Source organism: Hylobates moloch, unplaced genomic scaffold, assembly GCF_009828535.3.
Source record: "Hylobates moloch isolate HMO894 unplaced genomic scaffold, HMol_V3 SCAFFOLD_11, whole genome shotgun sequence".
In the NCBI taxonomy this organism is placed as follows: Eukaryota; Metazoa; Chordata; class Mammalia; order Primates; family Hylobatidae; genus Hylobates; species Hylobates moloch.
This window is the reverse complement of record NW_026652286.1, coordinates 16,217,567-16,238,007: the sequence shown is the minus strand read 5'-3', so window position 1 is coordinate 16,238,007 and position 20,441 is coordinate 16,217,567. Positions and strand designations below refer to the sequence as shown.

The window sequence follows — 20,441 nt, the reverse complement described above, 5'->3', positions numbered from 1 at the left end:
CATCAGAGTGAACAGGCAACCTACAGAATGGGAGAAAATTTTTGCAACCTACTCATCTGACAAAGGGCGAATATCCAGAATCTACAATGAACTCAAACAAATTTACAAGAAAAAAACAAACAACCCCATCAAAAAGTGGGCAGAGGACATGAACAGACACTTCTCAAAAGAAGACATTTATGCAGCCAAAAAACACATGAAGAAATGCTCATCATCACTGGCCATCAGAGAAATGCAAATCAAAACCACAGTGAGATACCATCTCACACCAGTTAGAATGGCCATCATTAAAAAATCAGGAAACAACAGGTGCTGGAGAGGATGTGGAGAAATAGGAACACTTTTACACTGTTGGTGGGACTGTAAACTAGTTCAACCATTGTGGAAGTCAGTGTGGCGATTCCTCAGGGATCTAGAACTAGAAATACCATTTGACCCAGCCATCCCATTACTGGGTATATACCCAAAGGACTATAAATCATGCTGCTATAAAGACACATGCACACGTATGTTTATTGCGGCACTATTCACAATAGCAAAGACTTGGAACCAACCCAAATGTCCAACAACGATAGACTGGATTAAGAAAATGTGGCACATATACACCACGGAATACTATGCAGCCATAAAAAATGATGAGTTCGTGTCCTTTGTAGGGACATGGATGAAACTGGAAAACATCATTCTCAGTAAACTATCGCAAGGACAAAAAACCAAACACCGTATGTTCTCACTCATAGGTGGGAATTGAACAATGAGAACTCATGGACACAGGAAGGGGAACATCACACTCCGGGGACTGTTGTGGGGTGGGGGGAGGGGGGAGGGACAGCATTAGGAGATACACCTAATGCTAAATGACGAGTTAATGGGTGCAGGAAATCAACATGGCACATGGATACATATGTAACAAACCTGCACATTGTGCACATGTACCGTAAAACCCTAAAGTATAATAAAAAAATAAAAAAATATATATATATTAAATTATTAATACTTGACATTCATTTGGAAGAAATCATTCTCATAGAGTTAATTGGAATAAAGGGTATTGCAAGGATTGGAACCACCATTTGAAATAGGATTTTTTTTTATTTTTTAGTGAGATGGAGTCTTGCTCTGTCACCCAGGCTGGAGTGCAGTGGCACGATCTCAGCTCACTGCAACCTCCATCTCCCAGGTTCAAGCAATTCTCCTGCCTCAGCCTCCCGTGAAATAGGACTTTAAAAGGTTTAGTGACAAACAATATTTGCCCAGTTATTCAACTTAACATAATTAATCAGGAGACTCATAATATATACAATTCCTGGTTCTCAGCCATATACAATGATGTAATCTAAAAATCATCAAATGGGTTGGGCACAGTTGCTCACACCTGTAATCCCAACACTTTGGGAGGCTGAGGTGAGCAGATTGCTTGAGCTCAGCAGTTTGAGAGCAGCCTGGGCAACAGGGTGAAACCTAGTCTCTACAAAAACTACAAAAATTATCTGGGCGCAGTGAGTATACACCTGTAGTCACAGCTACTTGGGAGACTGAGCGGAAGGATCACTGGAGCCCAGGAGGTTGAGGCTGCAGGGACCTGAGATCGTGTCACTGCACTCCAGAACTGGGAGCCAGAGCAAGACCTCATCTCAAAAAATGTATATCAGAAAATTAAAAAAAATAAAAACCATCAAATGGTCATCATAGACTATATGTAAAGATAGCAATCAATAGAACTACAGGATTATTTTTAAAATTAAAGAACAAAAACATTGATTTGGATCTGTAATGTAATCCCTAAGTTCCCAGTTCTTAACTCAAAACATTCTAAAGCCTAATTAAAAAAGTTAAGCTTACATGTATATTGTAAGGGACTGCTAATTACTTTTCAAAATGATGCAAGAGATACAATGACCCAAGAGACTGCATATGTTTGAGAAACTATTAAAATTTCTCAAACTGAAAGAAAATATTTGACTCAAAATTTTATCTAGCTGGTTATTAATATGTTTATTTATGAAAGAGTTTTTAAAGATAAAGTTAAGGAACTGCAGAAAAGACATGATGTGTGTGTATATTTTCACTGTAAATTTAATATATCCATGACAGAAATTTACCTTTGGATACCATAAAAATGTCGACTAAGATTTTCTGCAAAGACGATATCTGAATTTTGAATTGTAGGCTCCATTGATGGTCCAGAACACTGAAAAGACAGGTAATCTGTAATCTAAATTCAAAATATCTTTAAATTTAACATAAATCATTTAAGCAAGCTTAAAAGAAAGAAAATCAAGCAAATGTTCTTAAACCTTGGGGGATGATTCATGAAAATTTGGCAGTTCTCAAATAAGTTCAACTCTAGAGTAGCCACTAAGTCTGGAAATATAGACAAATACATTATAAATGGATTACTGCTTTCACATTATAATGCCTGAATAAAACAATATTATCTATGTTTCCAAATTTAGGCCACCCTATAGAATGTCAGTTCTATGAAGGCAGAGATCTCTCTCATGTTCCCAGCTATATAACCAAAGCCAAGAACAATGTTTGGTACAAAATTGATAAACCATACATATTGGTTGAAAGAATGGGAGAATAATACATTTTCTTATTACTATCAGATATAATCCAGTGAACATGATGATGATTTACTAAATGGTATTATACTATTCTCAATGAGCTTATGCTCATCTTCCTCTTCCAAGAGAATAGCTTACTCATTTCATGGGGGTGCAACTTAAATTTTTTACTGAAAAATACTAGCATGATGAGATGGACTTTAAAGATTTTCATGGCCAGGCATGGTGGCTCACACCTGTAATCCCAAAACTTTGGAAGAATGACTTGAGGCCAGGAGTTTAAGACCAAACCTGGCAACCTAAAGAGACCCCATCTTTACAATGAAGCAATTAAAGATTTTCCTATTTATATGTCTCAAAACAATAATCTTGATATATACAGGTTGAGTGCCCCTAATAAAAAATCTGAAATCTTAAATGCTCTAAAATCTGAAATGTTCTAAGTGTCTACATGACACCACAAATGGTAAATTCCATACCTGACCCCATGTGATGCATCATAGCCAACATGCAGTCAAAATTTTTGTTTCACGTACAAAATTCTTTAAAACAGTGTATAACATTACCTTCAGGCTATGCATACAAGGTACATATGAAATATAAATGAATTTTGTATTCAGACTTGGGTCCCATCCCCAAAATATCTCATTATGTATATGCAAATGTTCCAAAATCCAAAAAAATCTAAAATCCGTAACACTTCTGGTCCCAAGCATTTCAGATAAGGGACACTCAACCTCTACCTCAGAATCAGAAAAAATTATCATCACCACTTTAAAAATCTAAATACGACAGTCTCCATTTACTCTACTTGTAAATAAAACTTTTTACTCAAAAGTTCCTACTCAGGCAGAAATAAGAGGAAACACAATTACAGTTTGTTTGCTACCTTTGGAAGTACCAATCTAACTTACAAAAAAATCAAGAAGGCAAGTTTCAGCCAGGTACAGTGGCTCATACCTACAATCCCAGAACTTTGGGAGGCCAAGGTGGGCAGATCACTTGAGGCCAGTAGTTCGTGCACAGCCTGGCCAACAGGGTGAAACGCCATCTCTACTAAAAATACAAAAATTAGCCAGGCATGGTGATGTGCACCTGTAGTCCTAGCTACTTGGGAGGCTGATGCACGAGAATTGTTTTGAGCCCAGCAGGCAGAGGCTGCAGTAAACTGAGATCACTTGATTGCACTCCAGCCCAGGCAACAGAGCAAGACCCTGTCTCCAAAAAAAAAAAGAAGGGAAATTTCAGTTAAATATATATATTTCCATTACTCCACCTTAACTGGAGGTTACGTGACTGTCAATCTGATAAAGTAAACCTAATTTAAAAAAAAAAAACAGTAATAACAACAATAAAAAAATTGACTGGCTGGTCAATCAATTTATTCTTTCATTTACACAACAAAAGGCTTGAATCAACAGCCACAGTTTGTAGTTTCCCAATACAGTATTAAGAAAAAGTATTAGTTGGGGATAGGGAGCAACTTTAACATTTTAATATAGACATTAGGCAGAATAATCTGTCTTAATTACAGATTATTAATTTGTTTTAATTACAGTTAAACATGGTGGTTATGAGCTGGAATTTTGAAAACTGGACAAATATGTGTTGAAATTTCAAGTTACTTACTAACTGTGGGACCTGGAACAAGTAAATTACTTAAGCTTTCTCAGTTCATTTCCTCATGTGTATAATGGATTACTAATAAGTATCTCAAAGAAATGTAAAACATTAAATGAGTTAGTAAGTGTAAAACATCAAACATATCCGGAAACACAGTAAATAGGATTCAATAAATGGTAACGACTATTGTTATACTATTCAAAAGGACCTTTTGTGCCCATTAGAAACAGAATACAGAAAATATTTAAGTAATGTTCCTTATATCTTCTATCAGTGCCAATTCAAACACACTCTCTTATTATTCCAATATTTAGAAAGATTTTGTTTTAACTTTCACATTTTATTCATTAAATTAATAACCTCAACTATAATAAAAGGAAAAACACATTTTCCTTCCATTTGAAAAAAAGTATATATTTAAGATGAATATTCTTGAACATAAAAACTTACCATGACAACACCACCAACGTACTCAAAAGCACAATGAGCTATACAGCCATATTGAATAGTATAGCCAACAAGTCGAAAGGTTTTCCCCAGAACACCACGAAGCATAGTTCTATGTAGACTCTGCCACCATTGGCCTGATGGTAAATTTCAAAAAGTTTCATGATCAATACTATTTAAAAACACTTAAGAAATAACTCTATTGTAAAATATTTTACAATCACCCAAAATGTACTAAGTGCCTAATACAATTTGGTGCAGGAAAGCAAGAGTTTATTATCCGTTCTACTAATGATATTTTAAATGGCAAATTGTAGCCACTAAATATTTTGATTTACCAAAGTTTATATTCAAATGCCACTGGGTCTATACATGAATTATATAATTAGTAGATTATAAACTAGTCTGTCCCCTTCCATGTCTTGGTTATTTCTTCTATTAAGGCAGATGCTTAAAAAAGATAGTAACTCTTTCAAAGGACTAATAGAGGTTCCTTGCTATATATTACTTCTTGCCATGTAATAGGAAATAATGGAGAAATCACAAGAATAGGAATATGGAGATTCAAGTTTCACATTGGTTATTTTACTAACTTGTATAATCTTCAACAAATTACTTAACCCTTCTGGGGCCTAGTAGAAATAATCTCTCATAGAATGATTCTTAGAATCAAATTCAGCAACATATGTCAAAGTACTTTATAAAAAGATATATTCATTTGTGAGCTATTAACTATTGATGTAACAAAAGGAACACATAAATACTATGAAACAACAGCATAAAGAACCATTTAAAGATTTTTTAAAGCTATATAAAATTTTAAAATATTGTTCATCTAAAATATTTCTAACATCTGTCCTTTCCCATTTAACTGTTACAACTATGTATCACGCATTTCTTAACTAATAGCCTAACTCTTAGGCCTAGGCTACAATATACTGTTCTCAGATTAAATTTATTAAAATATATCGATAATAATATGTAACATCTGCTTAACATGTCAAGATTTACATATAATACCTCTGTAAGATAAATATTATTACCATCCTCAATTTATAGACAAGAAAAAAAGCCTAAGAGTAGTACAGTAACTTGCTTCTTATCATCACAAAGTTGGCAAAGGATGAAGCCAGTAATAAAAGGTCTCCCAAAAAAGAAAAGCCCAGCATCAGATGGCTTTACCTCTGAATTCTACCAAACATAAAAAAAAGAACCAACACCAATTCTTCTCAAACTATTCCAAAAAACTGGAAATCGAGGGAATTCTTCCTAATTCATTCTACCAGGTCAGCATTGCCCTAATGTCCAAACCAGACGCAGGAAAAGAGAAACTATAGGCCAAAATCCCCAATGAGCTCAGATGCAACAATCCTCAACAAAATACTAGCAAACCAAACCCAACAACGCATTAAAGAGATAATACACCACGATCAGATGGGATTTATCCCAGGGATGCAAGGATGGTTCAACACATGCCAATCAAACAGTGTGATATAGCACATCAACAGAATGAAGAACAAAAACCATACAATGATCTCAATAGATGCAGAAAAAGCATTTGATAAATTTCAACATCACTTCATGACACAAACTCTCAAGAAATTAGGCAAAGAAGGAACATACATCAAAACAATAAAAGGCAATATATGACAAACCCACAGCTAATATCATACTTAATGGGGGAAAAGCTGAAAGCCTGTCCTCTAAGATTTGGAACAAGACACGGATGCCCACTTTCACCGCTCTTACTCAACATAGTAATGGAAGTCCCAGCCATAGCAATTAGGCAAAATAAAGAAATAAAGGGCATCCAAATTGAAAAAGAGGAAGTAACTATCCTGGTTATGGATGACATGATCTTATATATAGAAAAACCTAAAGACTTCACCAAAAATACTTTTAGAACTGATAAATGAATCCAATATAGTTTCAGGATACAAGGTCAACATACAAAAATTAGTAGCATTTTATTCACCAGGAATGATCTAGCTGAATAAGAAATCAATGGGATCAATAAAGCAATCCCATCTAAAATAGCTATAAAACATTAAAAATATAAATAGGAATAAATTCACCCAAGGGGGTGAAAGACCTCTACAATGAAAACTACAAAAACACTGAAAGAATTGAAGAGGACATAAAAAATAAAAATGGAAAGACAGCCCATACTCATGGATTGGAAGAATTAATGTTGTTAAAATGACCATACTACCGAATGTGATCTAAAGATTCAATGCAATCTCTATCAATATACCAAAGTCATTTTTCACAGAATTAGAAAAAATCCTAAAATTCATATAGAACCACAAGACCCCAAATAACCAAAGCAATATTGAGCAAAATGAATAAAGCTGATGGTATTACACTACCTGACTTTAAAATACACTACAAAGCTATAGTAACCAAAACAGCATGGTATTAGTATAAAAACACATAGATCAATGGGATACAATAGAAATAAATCCATGTATTTCAGCCAACTGATTTTTGACAAGGTGCCAGGAACATACACTGGAGAAAGGACATCTCTTCAATAAATAGTGCTGTAAAATTTGGATATCCACATGCAGAAGGACAAAACTAGTCCCCATATCTCTAGCCATATACAAAAATCAACTTAAAATAAATTACAGACTTATAAATAAGATCAAACTATAATACTATAGGGGAAACACTTCAAGACATTGGTCTAGGCAAAGATTTTATGGCTAAGAAATCAAAAGAACAGGCAAGAAAAAACAAAAATAGACAAGTGGGATTTAAACTAAAAAGCTTCTGCACAGCAATGAAAATAACAAAGTAAAAAGACAACATGTTGAATGGGAGAAAATATTTGCAAACTATGCATCTGACATGGACTAATATCTAGAATATACAAGGAACTCAACAGCAAAAAAACAACCCAATTAAAAAGTGGGCAAATGATCTGAATAGACATTTTTTAAAAGAAAACATACAAATGGCCAACAAATATATAAAAAAAAGCTCAACATCACTAATCTTCAGGGAAATGCAAGTCAAAACTATAATCAAGTATCATCTTACCACAGATTGATTATTATCAAAAAAGACAAAGAAAGTGCTGGCAAGGATGTGGAGAAAAGAAAATTCATATACCCTGTTAGTGGGAATGTAAATTAGTACAGTCATGGAAAACAGTGTGGAGGTTTCTTTGAAAACTCTAAAGAGAATCAAAAAATAATTCTCGCAATTCTGCTACTGGGTATTAATCCGAAAGAAAGGAAATCAGTATTTCAAAGGGATACCTGCATCCTCATGTTTATTGCAGCTTAGCTACTATTCGCAATAGCTAAGACACAGAATCAACCAAAATATCCATCAACAGATGAATGGATAAAGAAAACATGCTATACATACTCAATGGAATACTATTCAGCCACAAGGAGAATGAAATCCTGTTATTCAAGGCAACATGAATGACCCTGGGGCACATTATGTTAAGAGAAATCAATCTGGCACAGGAAGAAAAATACCTTATGTTTTCACTCATCTGTGGGAGCTTAAAAAAAATATTGAGCCTATGGAAGTATAGTATAGAATTATAGGTATCAGAGGCTGGGAAGGGGAGGTAGGAGGGGAGAATGAGGAGAAGTTGGTTAATGGACACAAAATTACAGCTAGATAGGAGGAATGAGTTACTGCCTTCTGCAGCACTGTTGGATGAATACAGTTAACTATAATTTATTGTATATTTTCAAAAAGGTACAAGAAGATCTTTAATGTTCACAACATAAAGAAATGATGTGTTTGAGGTGATGACTATGCTAATTACCCTGATTTGATCATTATATACTGTATACATGTAACAAAATATCACTGTATCCCATTACTACATACAATTATTACATACCAACTAAATATAAAAGGAAAAACATTGAAAGTGAATCTAGAATATATCTTAGTAGTTGTTGGTTGTAGTATTTTATGTATATTTCAGATAGTAAAAGTGAGCAAATATTTAAGTCATTTCTCACTGTGAGAAAAAGAAGCAACAAATATGGAAAGGGATCTTAAGGATGAATTTGAATTATCGAAACAAATTTACTTAAATAAACATGTATATAATTGTCTGTTTGCCTATAAAAAAAAGTCATCCTAGCTCTGTCCACTGTGAAAAGGCCATTGTAAGAAGCAATGACATTACAGTAATTATGAGCACACTTAGTGCCCACATTTTTGGTTTCTAAGTATCATTCTCCACCAGAGCAGAACAGTCAGTGCTCAAAGACTGGTGCAAACAAAGGAACCATTCTGAGGGGTCATCCAATAGCCAAATGTGGGACAATATAAGCCTAAAAATCATAACAGTAATTGATAATACATTAAATTGGGGACAACATAAGCCTAAAAATAGTAACAGTAACTGATAATACATTAAATTAAAAATGAAATTTTAAAAAAGATGCACGTGTTGGGAATAGGGAAAGTTCTTCCTCAAAACATGACAGCTAATAAATTTAGAAGGAATGGTAAAATTATCACTAGTGTAATAACTGACTCAGACAAGGGCCATTGATACATGCTAAAATATACTGGGTGAAACATTGTTGGTCAACAAGATATTTGAAAAGTATCAAAGTAGATTTTTTTTTTTTTTTTTGCAAAGGGAACAAGGTATCTTTACAATGGGAAGATCTGGTAAATACTAACTTAACAAAATGACTAAATTTAGCAGCATACTGATACCATGTAGCATCTTACCAATGGAATGATAAGTACATCATCATCTGTGTACCATTCTTGCCAAAAATGTGTAACCTAAATCTGATCATGAATAATCAAAACACATCCATATTGCAGACATTCAACAAGAAAACCAGCTTGAACATTTAAAAAATATAAATTTAATGAAAGGAAAAATTATACTAAAAGTACTATTTTCAATTACAAGAAAATAGAAGGACATGACAACCAAACACAATATGAAATCTTGAATTGGATCCTGGAGCAAAAGGAAAAAGAAAGCTATAAAAGACATGGGGACAACTGGGTAAATATGAATATTGTACATAAAAATATATCACTGTTTCAGTGTTAAATTTCTTAACAATATCATGCTATACAGGAGAATGACCTTGTTCATAGGAGATGAACAAGGAATTATTTTGAGAAAAATGCTATGACTGAAACTTCCTTTCATATGGTTCACTTCTACTGCTAATAATCATGTATACAGAGAGATGTAGACAAATTGATACACACACATATATACACACATACGGATATATTACATATGGAGATAGAACACTAATGTGGCAAATGTTCATTGTTAAATCCAAGTGAAGTGTATACAAATGTGCATTGCACTATTTTTTTCAGCTTTTTTTGTAGAATAAAACTTCTAAAAAACAAACACTTGGGGAAAAAAGGGTGACTTCATTCATTCAACAAATATTTATTGAGCTACTACTATGTACCAGATACTGTGTTCAGCTCTGGGAATACGATAGTGAACATGATGCCTTCTCTCATACAGCTTATAGTATAGTGGGGCAGATATCATACATACACAAAGTAAACAAATAAATACATAAGTACATTAAGTAATTTCTGTAAAGAAAAATATAGTAAAGTGATAGAGAATAATGGATGAGGCATACTTTCTTTAGGATGAATCAGAAAAGATTTCTCTAATGAAAATGCCATTAAAGATAATGCTGCATTTAACTTTCTGAAGAACGGCCAAACTGTTTTCCAAAGTAGTTGCACCACTGTACATTTTTACTAGTAATGCATAAGGTTTCCAATTTCTCCATATCCTTGCCAACATTTGTTACCATCCATGTTTTGATTGTAGCCATCCTAGTGTGTATGAATCTCATTGTGGCTTTGATTTGCATTTCCTTAGCAACAAAATATTCATAAGCACCTCTTTCATGTGTTTATTGATCATTTGTATATCTTCTTTGAAAAATGTCTACTCAAACACTTTGCCCATTTAAAAAATTGGGCTACTATAATTTTTAGTTTAATTCAATCAAAGATTATAAGCATGCTATAAAATAGTACTAAATGATTGCATTCAATCAAAGCACATTATAAAATAGAATCAAATGACTGAAAGCCAAGAGAAAAAAAAAATACAAAACAGAAAGAGAGCAACAGGTGATTCAGGTATTGCACTTAACATATGAACACTTTAAAATAACCATGATTAACATTCAAAAAAACGGAAGGAAAGATAAAAGTTCAGCAGTGATCTAAAATCTATTAAAAATCAAATGGAAATTATACACAACACAATACTACAAAATAAAATATAACTAAAATTAATGCATTACATGAATATACCGGCAGACTCTGCCTACTAGGCTCAGCCTAACAGAAGACAAGTGAACTGGAATGCAAGTTGGGAGAAAGTAAAAAGACTGAATGACAAAGACGAAAGCAGGTAGACAATCCAGGAGAAACAGTATTAATATAATCAGAGACCTAAAGAAGAAGAACAGAGAATAGGACAGAAGCAATATTTTGAAGAAATACTGGTAGATAACTTTCCAAATTGATGAAGGACCGTAACTCACAAACTCAAGAAATTCTACGAACCATGAACAGGATACACACAAAACACACAGCTACATCTAGGCACAGTAGAGTCAAGATGCTAAAAAAGACAATGAGTAAAGTTTAAAATTGGTCAGAAATTTACCTTTTCAAAGAAACAATTTTGTCTGTTCAACAAAATGGAATGGCTACCTTTACATAAGAAATAATTAAAACCAGAATAAAATAAAATGGCATTTTTAAAGTATGAAAATCACCAAACTATAATTCTATGTCTGATGAAAATATACCTCAAAAGCTAAAGAAAAAAATAAAAACACTTTCAGAAAACAAGTTTTGCAAATGTTTTTGCCAGCACAACTGTAATAAAATATATGCTAACAGGAATAATTCAGACAAAAACAAAATGTTATCAGATAGAATTTGGCAAATGGGCCGGGTGTGGTGGCTCATGCCTGTAATCCAACACTTTGGGAGGCCAAGGTGGGCAGATCACCTGATGTCGGGAGTTCAAGAGCAGCCTAACCAACAAGGATAAACCCTGTTTCTACTAAAAATACAAAATTAGCCAGGTGTGGCAGCACATGCCTATAATCCCAGCTGCTCAGGAGGCTGAGGCAGGAGAATTGCTTGAACCCAGGAGGCGGAGGTTGCAGTGAGCCGAGATAGCGCTATTGCACTCCAGCCTGGGCAACAAGAGAGAAACTCCATCTCAAAAAACAAAAACAAACAAACAAAAAGAATCAGGCAAATCCAAGAAGGAAGGAAGAGAACTGAAGAGTACATACATATATATTTGGATAAAGATACTGATGCTGTTTAAGACAATAACAAAAATGTTTTACAGGACATAAAACATATATAAAAAAGAACACTAAAAAATAGAACTATCATATGATCCAGCAATTCCACTACTGGGTCTATATCCAAGAGAAAGGAAATTAGTATGTTGAAGAGATGTCTGCACTCCTATGTTTATTGCAGCACTATTCAGAATAGCCAAGATATGGAATCAACTTACATGTCCAACAGATGAATGAATACAGAAAATGTGGTATATATACACAATGGAATACTATTCAGCCACAAAAACCAATGAAATCCTGTCAAACAAGGCAACATGTATGAGCCTGGAGGACAATTATGTTAGTGAAATAAGCCAGGCATAGAAAGACAAATATCGTATGTTCTCACTCATACATGAAAGCTAAAAAAGTTGATTTCACAGAAGGAGATAGAATAGTGATTACTAGAGGCTGGAAAGTGTGAGGCATGATAAGGAGGGACTGGCTAACAGACACAAAATTACAGCTATATAGGAGAAATAAGTTCTACTGTTCTATTGCACTGCCAGGTGACTATAGTTAACAATAATTTAGTGCATATTTTCAAAGAGCTATAAGACTTTTAATATTCCCAACACAGAAATGATAAATGTTTGAGGTGATAGATGTTAATTACACTGATTTGATCATTATACATTGTACATATGTATCAAAATCATACTGTACCATAAGTGTATACAATTATTAAGTGTTAAAGAAAAATCTCCCAGTGAGAAACCTGTTTGGATAAGGCCCTAGACCTCAATGAAGGCGTTAACCCATGGATCTTTCTCCCTCTCCTTCCCTCTGAAGTGTTCCCTGACCTTCGTGTATGGCCTCCAGGTATGTCATGTATCCAGGACCTGTAAGTAATAAAACCATTATTTCTATCTTGTGTCTCTCCTAATCATTGAAGGAGTGCTTTCCATCTTAAAGATGCTAAATTAAAATATATATATTTAGATGCTAAATTATATATATATATATCTTCAATTTAAAAAAACAGGGCAATAGAGAATGGGATCAAACAAAGGCCAACAGATTGGGTTTTGATAGAAGTTTAGGTACTTCCTCCAATGTAATAAAAGGGAAGAAAAATATGGGTTAACTATACTGGTAGTTTTGTCAGTTTGATGGTAGAAAAATAAGGGAGCTCTTGCCTCTTGTTTGTATTTACTCTTTCTTATGAGCTGATGTCATGAGCTGAGACTGGGAACTTTTAGCACAAAGCAAACTGGTAAACAGAACTGGTTACAGATGTACTAGTATTCTACTGGTGCCAACAAATTACCATAAACTTAGTTAGTGGCTTCGAACAACACAAATTTATAATCTTACAGTTGATAGGTCAGAAGTCTAACGTAGGTACCACTGGGCTAAAAAATCAAGACGGTTTCTTTCTAAAGGCTTTAGGGAAGAATCCATTTCCTTGCCTTTCCCAACTTCTGGAAGCACTAACATTCCTTTACTCATAGCCCCTTTGTTCAATCTCAAAGCCTTTAATCTCCCTAGCCATTATTCCATGGTCACTTCTTCCTCTGTCTGTTTCTCTCTCTCTCCTGCCTCCTTTTCACTGTTTTAAGGACCCTGATGATTACACTGAGCCCAACTAGATAATTCACAATGATCTCAAAGTCCTTAATTTAATCACACCGGTGAAGTCTCTTTTGCCATGTAAGGCAACATATTCAAAGGTTCTGGGGATTAGGATGCAGACATCTTTGGAGGGCCATTATTCTACTTACCACACCAGGATACAGAACATTAAACTAGTAATTACTAAACTGTGGTTCCTCAGACCAGCATCAATATGGCATCATCTTGAAATTGATTTGGTCAAATACAAGATTTATTAGAATCAGAAACTTAGGAAGCGTTGTTCAGCAATCCGTATTTTAACAAGTCCTCCAAGTGACTGCTCTAAACTCTCAGTGACCAAAGGCCATTGCCAGCCTTGGGCAGCCCTATTTATCCAGTCATTTACTACTATGTGTTGTATAACTTACCATGTACCATGTGTGCTGTGAAAAAATCTGGGAAGCTTGGGCATCAAAAAATTCAGAATCTGTTACTTTTTTAATTCCCTATCATATTAACATTAAAAAACTGAGTCATTAATGTAGAGAACCAATTTCTTTAAAGGGGAACCTATATATTCTTTCAAATAATTAATAGGAAAGCTAGGGAAAAACTGAAAAGCAGCATAAAAATTGTGACTGTCATACAGCAAAAGAAGTATAGGAGGATCCTCCCCAGAAATCTTTTAAGAGCCTCTTCATTACTTTACATATATTAACTCATTTAATCCTTAAAACAACCCTGTGAGAACTTAGATATCTCTTTTATTTTTATTTTATTTTATTTTTTTTTTTGAGATGGAGTCTCACTCTGTCACCCAGGCTGGAGTGCAGTGGCACAATCTCGGCTCACTGCAATCTCCGCCTCCCAGGTTCACATCATTCTCCTGCCTCAGCCTCCCAAGTAGCTGGGACTACAGGTGCACGCCACCTCGCACGGCTAATTTTTTGTTTTTGTTTTTGTTTTTGTTGTTTGTTTGTTTGAGATGGAGTCTCGCTCTGTTGCCCAGGCTGGAGTGCAGTGGCCCAATCTCGGCTCACTGCAAGCTCCGCCTCCCAGGTTCATGCCATTCTCCTCTCTCAGCCTCACGGGTAGCTGGGACTACAGGCACCTGCCACTACGCACAGCTAATTTTTTGTATTTTTACTAGAGATGGGGTTTCACCGTGTTAGCCAGGATGGTCTCGATCTCCTGACCTCGTGATCTGCCTGCCTCGACCTCCCAAAGTGCTGGGATTACAGGCGTGAGCCACTGTGCCCGGCCATTTTTTATATTTTTAGTAGAGACAGGATTTCACCATGTTAGCCAGGATGGTCTTCATCTCCTGACTCGTGATCTGCCCGCCTCAGCCTCCCAAAGTGCTGGGATTACGGGCATGAGCCACTGCGCCCAGCCCCTTAGATATCTCATTTTACAGATAAAGAAACTGAGGAGCAGAGAGATGAAGGAACTATTCAAAGTCATGCAGCTCATTAGAGGCCAGGCCAGAATTCAAAATGAAGCTGTGTAGGTCTAACATCCAATACTACACTATATTGCCTCTCAATTTAAATGAAAAAAATTTTTGGATACTATAAAATAGGCACCTGGGAATAGAGACACATAGGAAAGATAGAGGTAGGACTGATGTTAAAACCAGCTAAAAAGATTGAGCAGAGTGAACCTTAGAAGCTGAAAAGAAATTAGAGATTCCTCCATCTTTAGAAATTTCTGGGCATAGGCATCCAATTCTAAGATTCTGATTTGGTTCCAATCACTTAAGTAGACTTAGAGTAATTTCAGAATACCCAAAGTCACAAAGAAGTTGTCCACCTGATTGTTCAGGTCTGAAATTCCTTTGAAAAGGGAAAGCATTTCATTTCAGAAATAGGAAAAAAATATATATACACATTATACATGTATGTAAATATATTATATACGTATATATATGTCAAATATTAATTAAGACCATCAGTTTACATAAATTCATTCATTCTAAAGTATAAGCAATCACAGAAATGATTTAATGTCATTAATGTATTTTTGTTCCAATAGAGGAACAGAGTTTGAGAATAAATTAGCATTTAAAGAAGTGTTCACATTAAGAAAGGGTGAGCAGAAACAAGTTAGGGAAGGAGAAAACAAATTACATCATAGTTTTGCCACATTTACCTTCATTTGGGCAAGAAAAAATAGTAGATTTTGACATTTCTGAGACCTTGGAGATGTTCAAAGTCAAGAATACTTACACAAAATCCATTTTCCCCACAGAATGATGCATAAAAAGTAACTGAGAGATATATGTCCACTTAAGATCCTAGGTAGAAGTTATTGTGACAAGTAGAGAACAACAAAGACTCATTATGCTGAGTAGTATATACTCTGCTCAATAGCTAAATAATTCACTCTCAAACAGCAGAGTCTCCATCAAAGTAATTCAAATTCCTGCCATTTCAAAATCACCTTCAGGGCTGCTCACGAATTGTTCAAATCCATAAGTGTTAAAGCTACTGTAAGATTTGTATAGAGATTTTTGTTTTCTAAAACTGCAAACTCAAGGCACTCATACCCCCATAATCTATGAAGATTTTATTAAAACCTGTTTATTTTGAATTAAAAAATTAGCTGGGCATGAGGTGCACACCTGTAGTCCCAGCTACTTGGGAGGATTACTTGAGCCCAGGAGGTTAAGGCTGAGGTGAGCCATGATCTTACCACTGCACTCCAGCCTGGGCAACAAAGCAAGACCCTGTCTCAAAAAGAATTAGAAAAAAACACCAAACCTGTTTATTTTGTTTCATTAGCAGAGGAAATAACTGCCATTACTTTAAGGTTTAAAGCAGTGAATACTGCTTCAAATTTGACTGGAGCATCAAAATAACATGAAAACCTAATATCAACCAAAATTAAAAACTAAAAATCCAAATTCCCAGGCTCCCTGTGATTCCTATGATTCTCATCCTACATAATAGAGCTAATGAAAGAGAATCTCTGGGAACTCGGCTGCAGATTCTACAGTTTTAATAAGCTCCCAGGAAGGAAGTCCAGTAAAGGACTTTATCCTGTCCTTTAAGACCACCGACACATACTCGATATTTTCAGAGACTTGACAAAATTTACCCATTCATTATCTTTAAAGTAATGTTAACTTTGGGATAATTCCATAATTTTTCATCAAGTAAACATTATAATGCTAATACTTCAATGTATTTCATTAGTCCATTGGTATTTTCTGAATTTCACATTTTTACATATAACCAAAATTGAAACTCACCTTATGTTTATAAAGAATAAGCAGTTGATCATTTTAATATAACAAAGCATCACCTTCCAAAAAGTAAAATACCAAAACATCCACATTCATTCACCAATAATACAACTATTAAATGATCTATTTCAAAACAATATAGCAGTTGTATGAATAACAGTGGAAGAATATTAATTCAAAAAGAAATATCATTTAGCATTATCATAGGCTAACCCTCACTGTGCCACACAGTTCATGAACGGCTTTTAGAGAGATCAGCCTCCAACTCCTGGGCTCAAAGAATCCTCCCACTACAGCCTCCCGAGTGTCTGGGACCAGGGACGGGTGCCACCATGCCCAGCCCCATCCTATTCTTTTGTTATACCTGACTTATCATTCTTTCTAAAAAATTTCTTCTCATTTCATCCTATATCCCACTTTCTTATCTCCAAAAATAATCCCCTTAAGTCTTACTGACATCATGAGTTGCCTGTGCTGCAAATTAGTATCTAGCTTAAGATAAGCCAAATTTCTTATAAGTTATCAACAGATATTAAAATTCAAATAACATATATTTTTATGAAAAGAATGTATACCATTGAGAAGATCTTATGTTTTATGTTGAATTTACTTCAGATGAGTTTATTTGAGACTTTCCAAAGAAAATAACCATCTCTAATCAAATAAGAATGACCCCTAGAATGGAGAAGGAAAAAATACTAACTCTCAAGAGCAGTTCAGTAAACACCTGAATAAAAAATAAAAAAGTAAATACTGACCAGGTTTAATAAAAGCTTCCAGACAAATTCTGTTTTGAATGCAAAACTACTTTTAAAAATAAATATATAATATTATAAACTACCACAGAAAGTTATGCTGACATAATAGCCCACCTGGCAAAATAACGTGAAATTACACATAAACCAAATATTTTAGATTTAAAATAAGTAATTTTATTAAGAGGATAAGAAAAAGATTTTAGTCCATTTACTTCATGGATAGCTTTTTTCATCATAATAAAATAAAAATTTTTCCAAACAGCAAACATACAAATAGAAGGCAAAAGTTGTCCTTTATAAAAGTAACACAATGCAGTTTACTGGAAATATTGGCAAGCTTTCTCATTCATTCATTCAAAATGTGGTAAAAGTTTGGAAATACAATTTGAAATACAACAGCTTGGAACCAGTTAAACCAAACCCGGGAACTCTGTATAAATTTATTATATTTGCTGGCTTTTCTACTAAAGACTTAATATGGAAAAGAATAAAAGATACTACACATAAACGAGGTGGTAGTACATTAATGGTGTACATCAGGTATAAAATTGATTATATTTTAATTATTTTTATAATTTCAAGAAAATAGTCACCTATATTTAGTTAAAATGTTAAAGTTTAAAAACATTTAGACTGAGGCTGTATAATTTATTTTTTAAAAGATACAGCTACTAAACAAAAAAGCTATGAGATAAAAACCAAGTTCTATGAATAAATATTTTAAAATTAAATACTCTAAGATCATAACACTGACAACACTAATTATCTTTTCTAGTCTTGGCAGTTACATTGCATACTGTTTGGGTGACTGATGGGATAATTTCACTTCATTTTCTCTCAGTTTATATTGGATCGTGTTAGAGAAAAATATTAAAATAATTAACACCTCTAGCCAAAGTACTTGATAAAGTTTTTAGCTGAAATAAAAGCTAAAAAAATCAATTAACTAACGCACTGATTTTTAAGCACACAACTAAACCTCCATCTAAAGGAAAAGTTACTAAGAATCACTGATTTTTAAAAATAAGTTATTCAGTATTCCTATTTACTCTATACTTTTATATATTAAAATCATATACTTTCACCAAAAGCCCTTTCATCAGCAGTTTCAGCTAGCATTACCTTCATACAAAAAATATAGGTGTCTATATATTTCAAATTATGTTTTATTCACCAAACACATTTCATCAGTAGCAACTGAAGCAGTCAAAAACAGGTAAAACATATGACAAAACAAATTATTTCAATTCCTTACAGCTAGACTTTTTGGTTAATTTCATAGTGGCTCTATAGCCAAAAGAATATAAAAGTATTTAAATTAATATTTGATCTCAAATATGAATTGTTACCAATAGTAAATAATTTGTCATTCAACTAAAAAAACCAAGACATCATTGATCAACTTTTCTATTTCAATAGCTTAATACATTTTGAATCATATAGCTTAGTTTGTATATGTCTTGCATAATTTTAAGTCACATAGCTTAAAATAAGGTTACATATTCTAAATAATAAAGAGCATATTCTTTGCCTTGATCACCTGTTTTTTTGTTGTTGTTGTTTATAAAATTAATCACAGTTAGCAGGGCAGAAATAGCTTTGAGCTTCATGAATGACATCCAAGAGATGGGAAAGGATTAGTTCTCAGTTGCTGCCAGTTATAGCGCCAGGTGGCTTTTTCTGCAGTGAAGGTGTTACCGATAATCCCATTACACTGGTACTAAATCTTGCAGACATCAAAATTATCACCAAGGTTCCTTTTCATCCTATCCTTTCCAAATGACTGGAAGTCGCTTCACCTGAAAGAAGTCAAATCCACATGCAGCTGCTGTTTTAGCCGGCAGCAAACTCCCTGAGAATGTCAGTCGTGATTCAATTTTGCTGTGCTGGTGGCCCCCTATTCCCTGTCCAATAATACATCTGTTAAAAAATCCTACAGCTACAAATCAAGTTTAATCCTACCAGGGACCTCATGTTGGTCTTGTCTTCCAAAAAGGCAGCAGATTCTGCTGTCTATCTCTGCTAGTATCTAGGGAATACCCTTTAAATCCCAGCCCTACTTAGAAGAATAAGCTAAGGATCACAAAACATGACCTCAAAAACCCTGATATGACTATATTCTGACCCAGAGGCATTCATTCTAGGTGAAGATTAGAACTTTGCATAATAAGATTACACAGCAAGTGAATGATATCAAGGGACTATCCATATGCAGCCGCCTGGTTTTGTATAGACAGCCTGTGCTCTGCAATATGCAGTGCAGACGAAAAAGAGCTTGGTCTTTCTAGCTGAAATAAAATAGATTCACATAAATTAGTTGGCCATTTCCAGATTTCTAAATCCCCTATTACATCTTTTATTGACAGCTCCTGTGAGGATAGCACAAATGTTATTCCTTTTTATTCTGTGCTTCTGTAACAATCATGCTCTGTAATTGAAATGTACATAGATTATGTCTAGAAATTAACATCTTGTTTGCTGTAATCTTGGATTACAATTGACTGTGTACATAATAAAATTAGGAAATCAATGGACAGATTTATCATCTCCAAGAAACTAGAGGTATTGTTTAAAGAATAGTTTAACATTTTGTGCCAACACTTTAAATGCAGGAGTCACAGGGAGTAGTCAACAAAAATGTGAGTCCAAGAATACAGCAGGCATTGGCTAATAACTAAAAATTATATTACATAAAATTAGGTCATAGCCCTCGAAATTTAGAAAATGTGAAAAACTCAGAGATTTCACAAATATGGTTTCTCTAACTCATACTTGTGCAGTCAATTATATATGAATATTTTAAATAAAATATGTATGCCTACAGTATTTTATATAAATTTCCTTGATCATTTTATAACTATACTTTAAA

General features: G+C 34.2%; 1 protein-coding gene across 4 annotated transcripts in view; it reads right to left on the bottom strand.

Moving 5' to 3' along the window:
• The window catches only part of IMMP1L (inner mitochondrial membrane peptidase subunit 1), a 90,793-nt gene that overhangs the window by 39,051 nt on the left and 31,301 nt on the right, over positions 1 to 20,441 (bottom strand). For 2 of the 4 annotated variants that reach the window (XM_058424542.1, XM_058424541.1), the window contains exons 3-5: positions 19,113 to 19,371; positions 4,644 to 4,777; positions 2,103 to 2,191 (exon numbers count right to left, since the gene is read on the bottom strand). In XM_058424542.1, coding sequence (XP_058280525.1) covers positions 2,103 to 2,191; positions 4,644 to 4,777; positions 19,113 to 19,191 — 302 coding nt within the window. In that variant the 5' untranslated portion in view covers positions 19,192 to 19,371. The remainder of the gene's footprint in view (positions 1 to 2,102; positions 2,192 to 4,643; positions 4,778 to 19,112; positions 19,372 to 20,441) is intronic. The other 2 variants (XM_032166354.2, XM_032166353.2) reach the window with 1 other exon arrangement.